The 14,374-nt window shown below is 38.9% G+C and overlaps 1 protein-coding gene across 2 annotated transcripts in view; it reads right to left on the minus strand.

The window, feature by feature from the left end:
• Positions 1 to 14,374, minus strand: part of CTNNAL1 (catenin alpha like 1) — a 72,546-nt gene that overhangs the window by 30,581 nt on the left and 27,591 nt on the right. For both annotated transcript variants that reach the window (XM_003911393.3, XM_009188352.3), the window contains exons 5-9: positions 13,658 to 13,747; positions 12,445 to 12,615; positions 8,608 to 8,808; positions 6,285 to 6,371; positions 1,995 to 2,153 (exon numbers count right to left, since the gene is read on the minus strand). In XM_003911393.3, the coding sequence (XP_003911442.1) occupies positions 1,995 to 2,153; positions 6,285 to 6,371; positions 8,608 to 8,808; positions 12,445 to 12,615; positions 13,658 to 13,747 (708 nt within the window). The remainder of the gene's footprint in view (positions 1 to 1,994; positions 2,154 to 6,284; positions 6,372 to 8,607; positions 8,809 to 12,444; positions 12,616 to 13,657; positions 13,748 to 14,374) is intronic.

A 14,374-nucleotide genomic window follows, 5' to 3' on the forward strand; every position in this document is an offset into this window, starting at 1 on the left:
CAGATACCAATAAAGGTATAACACTGTTTCTACTTCCTATCCAATCATAGCAAGGTGGTTACAGAATATTAGAAACATAAGGAACCTTTGGAAGGACCCAGTAGTGCCCACATATTTTATATATAAAGAAATTTGGCTCAGAGAAGTAACTTGCTCAAGGTCTCATAGCTAAACTATGTCAGAGTTGCTACAAGCTACACGTTCTATCAACACCATCTTCCAATGGAGCTAACATTGGATTAGGCAGACTGGTATAATAAGGAGAGACCCTATATCAGAGGAAATTACTGAAAATCTTGATGCTTAAAACAGAAAATCAGAGAACATTTTTTTTTCAATGTTAAAAAGATTTGCTGCAGGATTCCTAAAATAAGCAATTTCCCTATAGTTATAATATTTGGTTTATAAACACAGCAGCATCAAATTTATTAAATGAAGAAGCTATATCTATAGTCATTTTAAGAATGTTCCCCCAGAAGTTTTTAGGCTTCCACGTAAACAAGTAAAGGAGAGGAAGGCAGTTCAATTCGTCTAAAGGTTCCTTTTAACCATTAGTCTTTGAGATTTGGTGAGCAGGGTATGTTAGATTATGTGAAGATCGCCAAATGGTTCATATCTGTGCGTTTATATACATGTTGGCTAGCAATTACCTCACACATATAAGCTATACATGGGTTCAGTTTTTTGTTTGGTTGGTGATATGGTTTGGCTGTGTCCCCACCCAAATCTCACCTTGAATTGGTAATAATCCCCGCATGTCAAGGGCGGGACCAGGTGGAAGTAACTGAATCACGGGGGCAGTTTCCTCCATATTGTTCTAGTGATAGTGAATAAGTCTCACAGGATCTGATGGTTTTATAAACGGGAATTCCCCTGTACATACTCTCTTGCCTGCTGCCATGGAAGATGTGCCTTTGCTCCTCCTTCGCCTTCTGCTTTGATTATGAGGCCTCCTCTGCCATGTGGAACTGTGAGTTCATTAAACCGCCCCCCCCCCTTTTTTTTTTTTATAAATTATCCAGTCTTGAGTATGTCTTTATCAGCAGAGTGAGAATAGACTAATACAGTTGGGTTTTTTTTCCTAGTAGATATCTGACATTTTCAATAGGCAGAAGGCTCAGAATATCAATTAATAAGCCTAACTGGAATTATAACACAAGTGTCAGGTGAAGCATCAGTAACTCATAACTAAGATTTGGAATTGTGTGTCAGATGTCTTCTCGTTGTCCCTCCTTAACTGCTCTCCTCCCTTCTCACATCTGCCATTTGCCCTGGGAGACTGACCTATATTGTCTACACCTATGTTTGGATAATTGGGATTATCCTAATGGGATATCCAGTGGGAAGCCCCATCCACAGATGAACAGAACCAAGGAGAGAATGGGCTTTGACTCCCATGCTCCTCGACTCCCATGCTCCTCCCAGGAGGGTCGCCTTGGGCTGTCTCTGGGCCTAGTCCTAAAATCACAAAGCTCTCAAGGCAGTTCTCTGAAAGGCTTCCACATTCCACATTCCCCTGTTAATGTGGGCCTGGGGTGGTACCAGCCTTGCTACCACTCGCCCCAATTACTGCTCTCTCATGTATGTTTCCCCCATGCCCTGTCTATGCAATTGTAAATAGTTTCTTTATTAAACTCTCTTCAAATTATCCTAATTTGAGTGTGCCATCTCCTCCCTGCTGAGACCCTGATGGATTCGAACAGAAACAAGGTCATACAACATACCTCCATGACTACTCCAAGGTCTAACTTCTCTGAGAGGATAAGGAAAAGAAGATTAAGAAGTTCTTTGTGGGTCTTAGCACTTTTTTTGTTTTGTTTTAGAGACCAGACCATTGCAGGAACAGAACAGATACATGCTATGCTTTTAAGATTCCAAAGGAGAGAGAAAATGCTCAGATAAATTAACCCAAAAGTGTATTCGTGTTAACATTCCCACATAGTTTAATAAAGCCATTATTAAACTACAATTTCTTTAGCACCTTGTTTACTCACCTCAACAAGCTGCTCTTTCTGTTCAGAGAGTTTACAGGCATATTCAGCCAAAGCTTCTAAATTTCCTTCTACTCCAGTAAGTTTTAATGCTTTTAGAACCACATGATCAGCATGGTATTTTAATAGATCTGCTGCCAGCTGTGTCGCTGTACTATGAAGCTGCAGATGTGTGTGTGGGTGGGGGAGTGGGGGTTGGAGAAGGAGAAGGGTGATGAAGGAAAGAAAACAAACAATAACATTTTGTGACCAAGCACCACATCAGCACTTTAAAACTATTGATAAAGAGAAGCCACAAAGCAGTTCCATGGGTTCCACTGAGGGGAGGGTGTAAAGTTCCCTGTGTAACAGTAGGAGTTGTGTAGCACTGGTGAGCTTACAGTTTCTCTCAAGGGCAGGAGTGATATCTAATTCATCCTTTAACCCCCTGGTGCTAGTGCTAATGCTGTTTCTAAAAGATGAACTGGTTATTCGCTGAGTAATCTTGTCTCTTTTCCATTCTGTTATCAACCAGTTCTTTCCCATGTAGCTTCTCCCTTAGGTGAAAAATGCTTCTGCTAGTCTTAAAGTTGGTGAGGAATGAAACAGCATTAAGAGTATTAAGAGTGCAATATTTAGAGCACTAAGAAAATTGGCATTTTGTGATCATTAATAAGTTCTTTAGCATACTTCTGAAAAAGTACCAATGTGAGATACAGTCAATTAGGTATTTAACAAAATTTATTAAAAACCTATATCATGGCAAGCACTGTAGCACTGTACTAGAGGCTGAGCATACATGACAAGTGGAACACAACCCCTGCTCTCAGGGAGGTCAGAATCTGTCTATAGTTGCGATCCAGATCTTTACTCTCTACCTCTACGAACAAACTGGGTCCCAGGAAAAACAACAGATTAAAGGGTGACACAAACCCCATGGTTTTATTGACTTTGGGTGGAATGCATGGCTCACTCTTACTAGATATCTTTGGACACTATTACTCCAAAATCTTTTCTTCTTATCTTGCCCTTTTTTTTTTTTTTAAATGACATGACAGGTTATTTTGGGGTTGTCCAAAAATAGATCATTTTTAATAACATTGTTCTCAGAAAAATCTGACTTTGAATTAAATCTATTTGAATGAAGTGACTTCTTTTTTCCTGGAAGTAATCCAACCTCAATTCAAATTAGAGGATTGTCTCCAAAATTAACAATAGGATAGTCTCTACATTCATGCAACTAAGTGAGAATAATTACAGTTAGAACAAAGAAACTAAAATTCACTTTCCTTAGGAAACTAAATGCCACATAAGAACTTAAAAAGATTTTGCTTTGCCAGCAGGACCTTAGAGAATATCTAATGCCAGTCATTTATTTTACAGACTATGAAACAGCTCCACAGAGACTGTATCTTGCCAAGGTCACGTAACTCTTCTCACGTGTAAGAGAGGGAGGCAGGACAAACGCAAAGTTCCTGCTCTATGCCACGTCCTGACAGCAGCCTTATATACATTACCTCCCTTAATCCTTACAAGAATTCTATGAGGTTGACATGGATATACCCATATAAGAGGTAACGAAAATGAAGCCTATGGAAAGCCACTCAGTCTATCACCAGTAGACCATGTTCTACTGATAGTCAGGATTTTAACAATACTTTAGTTAAAACTGAATAGTCTGGAATAAAATGGGTAGGGTTTTTTCTTTCCTTTTTGTTTTATTTTGTTTTTTCCTTGTGTCAAGGGCAGCAGGCTTTATTATAAAGCATAGAAACCCATGTCTTTCTATGTTTAACAGGATGTTTAAATGATTTCAATAGATATATCAGCACCAAGTAAGATGTGAAACAGATCACCATGTGTATAATTTATATAAGAAACATCCAAAAACCAATTTCCGCCAGGCATGATGGCTTACACCTGTAATCCCAGCACTTTGGGAGGCCAAGGTGGAAACACTGCTTGAGCCCAGGAGTTCAAGATCAGCCTGAGTTTATAATAGTGAGACTCGGTCTCTACAAAAAATTAGCCAGACATGGTGGCATGCACCTGTGGCCCAGCTACATGGGAGGATGAGGCAGGAGGATCACTTGAGACCAGAAGGTCAAGGCTGCAGTGAGCCATGTTCGCACCATTGTCTGGGCAAGAAAGTGAGACCCTATCTCAAAAATAAGAAAATGTTTTTAAAATTCTAACTTCATTGTCTTGAGCCCTTAACCATCTTCAAGAATATAAAAGAACTAAGCCCGGGTGCAGTGGCTCACTTTGGGAGGCCAAGGCGGGTGGATCCCTTGAGGTCAGGAGTTTGAGACCAGCCTGGCCAACATGGTGAAACCCCATCTCTACTAAAAATACAAAAATTAGCTGGGTATGGTGGCTTGCATCTGTAATCCCAGCTACTCAGGAGGCTGAGGCATGAGAATCGCGCTTGAACCCCTGAGGTGGAGGTGGCAGTGAGCCAAGATCACGCCACTGCACTCCAGCTTGGGCAACAGAGTGAGACTCTATCTTAAAAAATAACAAAAATAAAAGAATTAAGAAAGCAGAGTTAAGGGAAAGGAGAGGTCTGTGTGAGGAGGGTCTGTCTGGAGAGCTGCTGGGTGCCCACTGTGACTCCCTCCTCCAGGCATGCCTCAAAGTGGAGGGAGCAACAGGATATAGGAGTTGAGGGGAGGGGGTGGGGGTTGTGGGGGGTGACAGGAAAGCCTCTGAAGAACCACTAAAGTATCCATGAGAGTGAGAGTCTGCTGTAAATGTCTACCAAGCCCAAAGCCATTTGATAAGGGTGCTGGTCACTAAAAACCTTCTGCCTCTCAACTTTCTCTCTTCTGTCTCTATGCCACAACCTAACAAAAATCAACAACAGCTACGTAATGGAGGGTGAGGAAAGTGAAAAAGGGAGAAGAGGCCACATCTTCCCAAAAGCTCTATCTAATTGGAGTTGGGAAAACAGGAAACAGGGGAGAAGCCCTACAACTAAATGAAGATTTAAATACTGATTAATATATTGGAGGGAACATTCTAAGTTTTCAACTGAGATCGTGTTTTGTGACTTAAAGCAGGAATTGGCAAACATTTTCTGTAACGGGCCAGAGAGTAAATATTTTAGGCCCTATTGCGACTATTCAACTCTGCGGTTGTAGTGAGAAAACAGTAGACAGTAGGTCCATGGGCAGCACTGTGTCCCCGTACACTCTACTGACAAAAATGGTCCAGTTGTAGTTTGTGAACACCTGACTTAAAGTGACCATAGGACTTTCAATAACCTGAGAGTGGACAAGTAAGTCATGAGATGACCAACTTTTTATTCAGGGAACAGGGAAACCCTCTCAACCAAAGGAATATTTTTTTAAATTTACTTCAGTGAGATAGAATTCATATACAACAAAAGGTACCCATTTTAAAGGTACTGTTCAGTGAGTTTTGATGAACATACACAGCCATGTAACCACCACAACAATTAATTTTGAACATTTCCAACGTGCCAAAAAGTCCTCCTATGCCCTTTTGCAGTAAATATACCCCAACCTCTGACATGAGATAGCCACTGATCTGATTTATGTCATTATAAATTAGTTTCGCCTTTTCTAGAATTGTTTTTTTCTAAATGGAATTTTATACATATAATCATTTGTGTCTGGCTTCTTTTGCTTAGTATGTCTTCACTAATTCATCCATATTGTTGCATGTATCAATACTGTTCTCCTTTATTGCTGAATATTATTTGGTAGAATTATTCCAAAATTCATTTATCAATTCCTCTGTTGATGGAATTTTAGGTGGTTCTTAGTTTTTTGTTACTATGAAGAAAGCTATGAAAATTCATGTATAAACTTTGAGAATGAGGGCATTAATAAAATTATGGCTTCAAAATAACTATGTCAAAGGAAATCTTTTTTTTTTGAGACAGGGTCTCACTCTGGCACCCAGGCTGAAGTGCAGCAGCGCAATCATGGCTCACTGCAGCCTTGAGCTCTGGGGATCGGGTGATTCTCCCACTTCAGCCTCCCGAGTAGCTGGGACTACAGGCGCTAACCACCACACCTGGCCAATCTTTTGTGTTTTTTGTAGAGATGGGGTTTCGCCATGTTGCCCAGGCTAATCTCGAACTCCTAGGCTCAAGTGATCCTCCCACCTTGGCCTCCCCACAGTGCTGGAATTACGGGTATGAGCCACCACGCCTGGCCTCAAAGGAAAACTTTCAAAACCATTTTCTAGGCACAGAGACATACTAATACTAATGCATTTCATACACCCATACAACATGAAAATTAGCAAAGAATTAGAAGAAGCTAAATTTCAAACTATACTTACTTCTTTCTTAAGTTCATTAAGACTGTGACTGATTTTCAAAATACTGAGTTCCAGTTCTTCAGCGATGCTTTTTGTTTTCTTGCTTTGCTAAAAATTTTAAAAAGTATATATGTAGTGTTACCGCATCTCTTTAATCTGTTAATTCCAATTTTATTTGAACTGTAAATTGTAATAAATTTTAATATTATTCTGTGAACTATAAAAGTAGGTTTTCAAAATTTACCTGTTTAAAGTTAGAGTGGAAAATAAAATTTCAGTTTAGTTATATTTTTCAATGCTAACTACAAATAGGTGAACTTTTGTTTTTTATTTATTTATTTTTCTGTGAACCTATGGATTATATTGAAAGGTGAACTTTTAAAATCTAATTTTCTTTAATAAATTCATCAAGTCTAAAATTGATCTCTTTTTTCTGCCTAGAATGTCCATGCTTTCACTCCTAACCTAGTTAAAAATTAAAATCCTACTCGTCTTTAAGATCTTACATAAATGTCTTTTTCTCAGAAAGGCTTTTTCAGATCATTTAATCTAAATCAGACCCTCTTCTTACTCATTGTAATCTTTTTGGTCAATAATCATCCCAGTTTGCAATTACATATTTATTTTTTCAGTCCAAACCATCTGGAATTTTTTATTTTTTGTTTGTTTAAAGTCTATCTTCCCCACTAGACCATGAAAGCTGGGTTCACATCTATTTTGCACACCACTAAATCCACAGTACCTGGCATAGCAAACAATAGGTAGTAGAGATTCAATTCTTTGCATGATAAATAAAAATTAAATATCAATACTTCATGAAGCCTTCTTGAGCCCTCTCCCTAAATATAAGTTTGTCCTCCTTCAAACCGTCTCAATGCATAGTCTACGCCTTCTCTTAGGATACCTACAAAGCTATTTGTACTTGTCTCACCCCTTCCCACAAATTTCTTTATTGTAAAATTCTTGCAGACAAAGATTTTATCTTATTCATCTTTAGATTTATGGTTCTTGGCATATAAAAGGTACCAATAACAACTGCTGAAAAAAATGAATGAACGAAAAACACATCTAGCATGCAGGATCAGAGATCTGAGTGCTTGTGAAATACGCACAGGGTAAATTTGCGAAATTTCTGACATTTGCTAATTGCAAATTTGAATATTAATAGAATGACATTCCCAACACAAAGTATTTCATCACAAGCAACTCTTTATAGTGAGTGTTGGACTTAAAATTTAACACTGAAGCAATCTACACTTCAGATTGTGTATCACACAGATAATTCAAACTAAACACAAAACAATGCTCAAGTCTCTCACACCACTCTACTTTAGGGCAAGATTCCGTGTTAATAAGAATATGTGCACTACTGTGATGCCAAGAAAATATCTGAGAAATCTGTGATTCATATCTATGTTCATTCATAAATTAATCTGTTTACAAGGAAATCAACTGCTGCTTCTTTCTTCAGTCTCAGCCATATCCACCCTCCTTCATCATCTTTACTGCCAAAGCTTTGTTCATGACTTCCAGATTTGTACTATGGCTGCTGTATATTGTAAGCCATGTTAAATACTTTTTGACAGAGCCTGGGCCTAAGAAATAAATAATCCTAGAGACATATCCCAGGGCTCTGTCTCTCCATTTTGCAATCCAACTGCTATAAGAGACTGTGTACACACTTCTTATGCTGTCCCATTTCCGTCAGTCTTGGCCGTTCATTCTTGCCCAAATAAGCTCCTCTGCTTGAAGCACACCAACAGCCCATTTAAGGCTCATAGAGTGGCCGCCCACCAATTTTAGACCAGGAATTTGTGCAAGGGTGAAAAGCTTTTACTTGCCAGCTGGATCTACCCTTGTTTTCATTGAATCTACACCCCAATAAGTTTTCCAAATCATTGTGTCTGTAAATCAGCTGTCCTCAGAGGTAAGAACTGTGTACATCTGAATGGCTCCAGCAGTCAGGCTCAGGTCCCAAGAACTTCTAGATGGGGGTCTACTCCTCTGTTCTTCACTCTGAAGAAGCATTTTGGGGAGGAATTTTCCAGAGGTGAGTTTGGTGAAAGAGTGGGGACAACAGAGTAAACTAGTGATAGTGACAAAGGCACAGAATTCAGACTGGCTAGAATGAGAGTCAACAGGCCTGGAAATAAATGTCAAGTACTGTGAGTGCTAGATGGGAAGGATATTTTGGCCAACTAGGAGGGAGAAAAGGGATGAGACATCCTGTCCCATTCTGGAACAAATTCATACTCCTGGTGATTATGTTAGCTTCCACATCTTGCAAAACTTTATGGGAAAGCCATTATATAAGATTTACTTTGATTTTTAAAAAAGTTCTTACAGCTTGAATCCACACAGAAATTAACTGCTGCAGTTCCATTCTCGCCTGAGTTGACAGTTCCAAGATGCGTTCCCTGTGCTCATGGCTGGTGTAGGCAGAATCAGTAAAGTCCTCCGTACGCTCCAAGATGACTTCCAATGTCACAGAAAGATTCTCTTTGGACTGAAAATAAAGATTCTCCCGAAGAGCTTCAATATTCATCTGAGAACAAAAAGGACATCCATCCATCAATGTGAGTCAATATACACACTTGACCAAAATGGGTTGTAATTTCTAACAGTGCCCAAGAAAACACTAACATTTTCTTTTTCCAAGCTGAGGGGAAATACAGCCACCAATGATATCTATATTCTCCACTAACCCAGGAGGACACATTGCTCAAAAGCCTTCAATATACATGCAAAGCATCATTCCCAGAGTAATTAATACAATGATATTCCTGTGGAATCAGTGAATACTAAGACAGAAAGAGCATCATCCTGTAGCAACCAGCAGGAAAAATGAACCAGCCTCCAGGTAAAAGATTTGCACCTGAGAAAATGCGTAGGCAAAGTCCTGGAAGATAACTTACACCCAAATATGACATGTGCTGAGCCCAGGGGGAAGGATGATGTGGAAGATGTGGGGTGTGAGAAGGACTAGGGAAGGCATCCATTTTTCCTTCATTAATTCAACAAAGACTCTCCTAGTTACCTAACTGGTCTCCCTAAATTTTGTTTAAAGTCCCCAACAGCACCTTACTAACCCAAACATCCTCTACCAGAGGGTCTATATAATCTAAAATGTAAACCGTCTGATACTGCCACCTCCCTCTAATAGCTCCTCACTATCTATAGAGAATCAAGCCCAAACATCTATGGTATAGCACAAAATCCTCTATGGCCTGTCTTTATATACCTCTCTAACAGTCTATCTCACCCCCCTGAACCCCCTAACAACCTTTCACTTCAGCCACCCTGTTTGGAGCTCCTTGACTATGTGATGAACACATGCTCACGTATGCAGTCTTTCTCTCTCAGCTTTCTACGATGCATCATGCCACTTCAACCCTACAAAACACTATAGTCCATGATATATGTCACACAGACAACTTGGGCCAAGAGACAACAAGTGGTAATGATCATGATTATGGTCACAATGAATGTGATAATAAGGATAGCTTACATTTGTTTAACACTTTAAAGTCCTTTCACAAATGTTATTTTAATTAATCCTTACGTGTGACCCATTTTAACACGATCCATGAAAATACCAAAGTTTGGGAAAGTCAAGATGCCAGAGGAGAGTCCTTGCTTCCCCTCCTGCTCTTGGCCCAAGTTGTGTCAGGTGATCACTCCATCCTAGGTAGACAGAAACTCGTATTTAAGCTAGGAAAGAATATGGATAATAGTAAGGTATGGAATTTACAATGGGGATCTTCTCAGAGAATTAAATTTATTTTATTAATTTAAGAGAATTAAATTTGAGAATTTAAACAGAATTAAAACATAAAAATCAGTTATATTGGCCTCATACCATTTATGTTAAGGTTTTTTATTTTCCCTTTAGAGAAAAAATACACATGTTTTTAGACAGCAACTTAGTGGAGTTTTGTGGGGGTTTTTTTAAAGAGGCTATTTATTGATATAGTTTCATAACATGTGTCCATATATTCATAGTACCAAATACAATAAAGTATCCAGTTTCCCTCCACAGATAATACTCTCCATCAGAAAAAAGGTAAGACGCCAAAGAGATAATCACAGACAGTGAGACTGAGCCTAATTATAGCATGCCTGATGGTGAGAGGGCAGCAGCCAGAGCTGTCGGCAGCAGCCACAGGCAGAGCACTGCCCCTCCTTCACCTGCACCAGAAATGCAGCAGCAAGAGGCGAAAGATGTCTCTCATCCGACTTGTTTCCCTCATTATCCTTTGACAACACATCTCTTCCCTCAGCATTTATAAAAAGGGAGGATTAGAAAAATAATCTCTAAGATCGCTTTCAGCAATAAAATTTTTAAGAGAAGGTTTGGTACCTATAAGCTTCTTCCCCTTCAGGAAGACTCAGTGGTAGGACTGCATCATATAAACAAACCCCGAGGTGTAAAGTGAAAGGTCGTGGACTTTGGGATTAGAGAATCCTGGGCCTAAAGAAGGGTTCTACCACTTACTAGCTCTCCTCAAAAAAAAAAAAAAAAAAAAAAAAAAAAAAAAAAACCCACTATATATAATTATATTCACCTAAAGGGCAGGTAGGAATTAAATAAAATATGTATTAAGAGCAAAAAGAGATATTCTTCCCATTACTGTCTTTCACCCCATGTTCCTACTTAGACCTTCACACAATTAGAAATCAAAGTGTACAGCCGGGTGTGGTGGCTCATGCCTATAATCCCAGCACTTTGGGAGGCTGAGGTGGGTGGATCACCTGCGGTCAGGAGTTCAAGACCAGCCTGGCCAACATGGTGAAAACCCATCTCTATTAAAAGTACAAAAATTAGCCAGGTGTGGTGGTGGGTGCCTGTAATCCCAGCTACTCAGGAGGCTGAGGCAGGAGAATCGCTTGAACCCAGGAGGCAGAGGTTGCAGAGAGCCAAGATTACGCAATCACACTCCAGCCCGAGCAACAAGAGCAAGACTCCATCTCAAAAATAAATACATAAAATAAATAAAAGTGCAGTAAAATGGAAAGAATGTCATTCTCATCACAGTCCTGTCTGTTAGAAAGGTGGGAACCTTTAGCATTTGGATAACTTCTCAGGGCCTCAGTTTTCTGATCTGTTAAAGGAGGGCATTGTACTGGATGACTTCTTAGGGCCCTCCCAACTCAGACACTGCTCTTACCCCGAAAGCATCTTCACCATGTCTATGACTTCTGATGAGAAGTCAGACTTCCTGGAGTCACACTGCCTAGTTTCAAATCGCAACTCCGGTACTTAGTAGCCAGCAAGTTAATCTCCTTTCTGTTTCTCAAGCTCCTCAAAAGTGTGATGGAAATAATAGCAATAATTCTTTGAGGATTATATAAGTTCATATATTTAAAGCACTCAGAAAAGGGCTGGCACAGAGTAAGGACTCAATAACTGTTAGTGTGTATTACTGTTTATTTTTAAATTTTAATTATTACTAATTCTATCACTATAGTTGCAAAGTATCAACCCTCTAACACAGAGAAAAGCAGGAATTCTAGCAGAAATGATTTGCTGCTCGCCATCATCCCATGGATGGTACTGCTCAAAAATGTATGGCACTGCTCAAAAAACAGGAAGGGAACATTCTTTTAAACAGCAGGCTACAGCTAAATCATACAGCTAAAAAGGGCCAGAGTAGCTACTATAACCAAAGACCAGTGTTCTTTATACATATAGCTCTAACGTAAATATTACTGAGCAACAGGTTTGTACAGAGTGGCATTGCTTTAAATAGATATATTTGTTTTTGTGAAGCATTGTTCTAAAACATTACACAAAAATATGGATACTATACATAATGCTGCTCCATTAAAATGGAAAAAAAAAGACTGGGTGCAGTGGCTCATGCCTGTGATCCCAGCACTTTGGGAGGTCCAAGCGGGCGGATCACCTGAAGTCAGGAGTTTGAGACCAGCCTGGCCAACATGGTGAAACTCTGCGTCTACCAAAAATACAAAAATTAGCCAGGTGTGGTGGCACATGCCTGTAGTACCAGCTGCTTGGGAGGCTGAGGCACAAGAATCACTTGAACCCAGGAGGCAGAGGTTGCAGTGAGCCAAAATCACACCACTGCACTCCAGCCTGGGTAACAGAGCGAGACTCCATCTCAAAAAATTAAAATAAAATGGAAAGAGAAAAATCAAAATATACTCTCTTTATTCTTACCTTGAATTCCTTAATTCCAGTAAAAATACTGACAGATGAAATGTCAGTCTCTCCATTCGGTTTACAGTCAGTCACAATTTCAATGACCTTATCCAATGCCACTTTCATGCGGTCAAATACTCCTTCTTTGTTTTTATGGGCTGATTCGCAGTTGGGATGCCTCAGACATGTCTTCAAAACAATTGAAATTTTTTATTTTAATATTTGATTTATGTCATAATGCACAAAAATCTTACAGAGAACATGTCATGCTAAGAAAAATGGTTCTTTACCAAAATCTCCTGGGTCCCTGGCTCACTCAGCTGCTTCTCCTCACTAAAGTGGAAGCAGGATGAGTAAAAAGCGATAGCAAGGTTAAATAAAAAAATGCAGAGTGCAGAACTATACCTTTATACTTCAATAGTAAGTTTACTTAAAAACTTTTTGAGAAAAAATCTCTCCATCATGATTAAAACTATTTTTAAATGTTGCCTTACACATGCAAGAAATGAAAAAGAATGAAGAAAAATGAAATGAACAGAGATGAAATATGATCATGGATGCATCTTGACTTTTAAAAAATAATGTAAATTAAAAACTGAAGGGCCTAGACAAAACAGAGCCTTCTGAGTGGGTTCCATGAAGTCTCTATTTTTGTGGCTTCACTGATTCTAGTACAGGATAAATACTCTCAGAAGAAAAGGTTATTCCAAACAAATTGCTAATGAGACATTTTATTCATTCTTTCTAGAATTGCACCAATTTTCTGGCCAATTGCTGTTTGGAAATACTCTTGACTAATAATTTTGTTAAAAGTGGAAAAAGGAATTAAAGGGTGAATTTACAGAATAACCAAGGGGTGACTTCTTACTCCACTGTACTTAACAAATCTTAACTTGCCTCGCTTTTTCTAGAGCACATATGCTGGCTCCTCAATGAGACTGGCAAAACCCTGCAGGCAGCGACCATGTGTGACAGGCCTTAATTCACAGCACCTAATACACCATGTTCTGCTGAGCTGTTCAATCAAAGCTGACTCATAAATTAATTATTATTTGGAGTTGGGGAAGAAAGTTAGCATTCTTATAAATAATAACTGAGATTTAACTATTCAGGCCTATGTTCTAAGTTATCACTTTGATCTTTTTTAAAATGCAAATTATGTAAGTTAAATGCATTTAGTCAGGTTTTCTAATTATTAATTTATTACACAGTAAAACAAAAATTCTCTTACCTTTGAAGCTGTAAGGAGCATCATCGTACACTTTTCAAGAACTGCCCTAGCTGCTGCCATTTTTGCCTTTTTCTTTTCATCTTTCAAATCCTAAATATGAAATAAAATCAAGGAGGATTCTAAGATCATGTAAACAATCCAATTTCTTAAGAAAGTATTTAGTCAACAATAATACTAAAAAATTCAATAATATTAAGTGGAAAAAAGAAAAACAGGATAAAGTTTTACAAAGTGTCACTGCTTCAATATAAACACATCAACACAATATGAGTAGAAAGAAAAAGCTACTCTTAGTAAGGGCTGGAGAGCCAGGAACTGAGACACAGGTAGAGGCTGTACATGGTTGACATTCTGGTGTTCTGTCATACCTGACATTCTCACGCCAAGTGCACACACTGCACCCCTAACCAGAAACACCCACCCTATGTCTTACTTAATTAAAAGTAAATGTCTTCTGAGCATCTATCGACTATTATTTCCTTCAAAACAGATACTTAAAAGTTGATTATTTAAGGAGCCTTGTCTAATCCCATCTAACTGCTATACATCTCAAATTGGGGTTCATTTGTCTTACTCTTAACCAATATGCTGCTCTGAAATATTCTTAAGATGTTTCTTTGGTAGATTACTTTCCCCAACAAGATTGAAAAGGAACACTTAAGAAAGCATTGTGGATTGAATTTGTTTTGCTGGGGGGTGGCTTCTCCTCACAGAGCC

Source organism: Papio anubis, chromosome 13 (genome assembly GCF_008728515.1).
Source record: "Papio anubis isolate 15944 chromosome 13, Panubis1.0, whole genome shotgun sequence".
Lineage (NCBI taxonomy): Eukaryota > Metazoa > Chordata > Mammalia > Primates > Cercopithecidae > Papio > Papio anubis.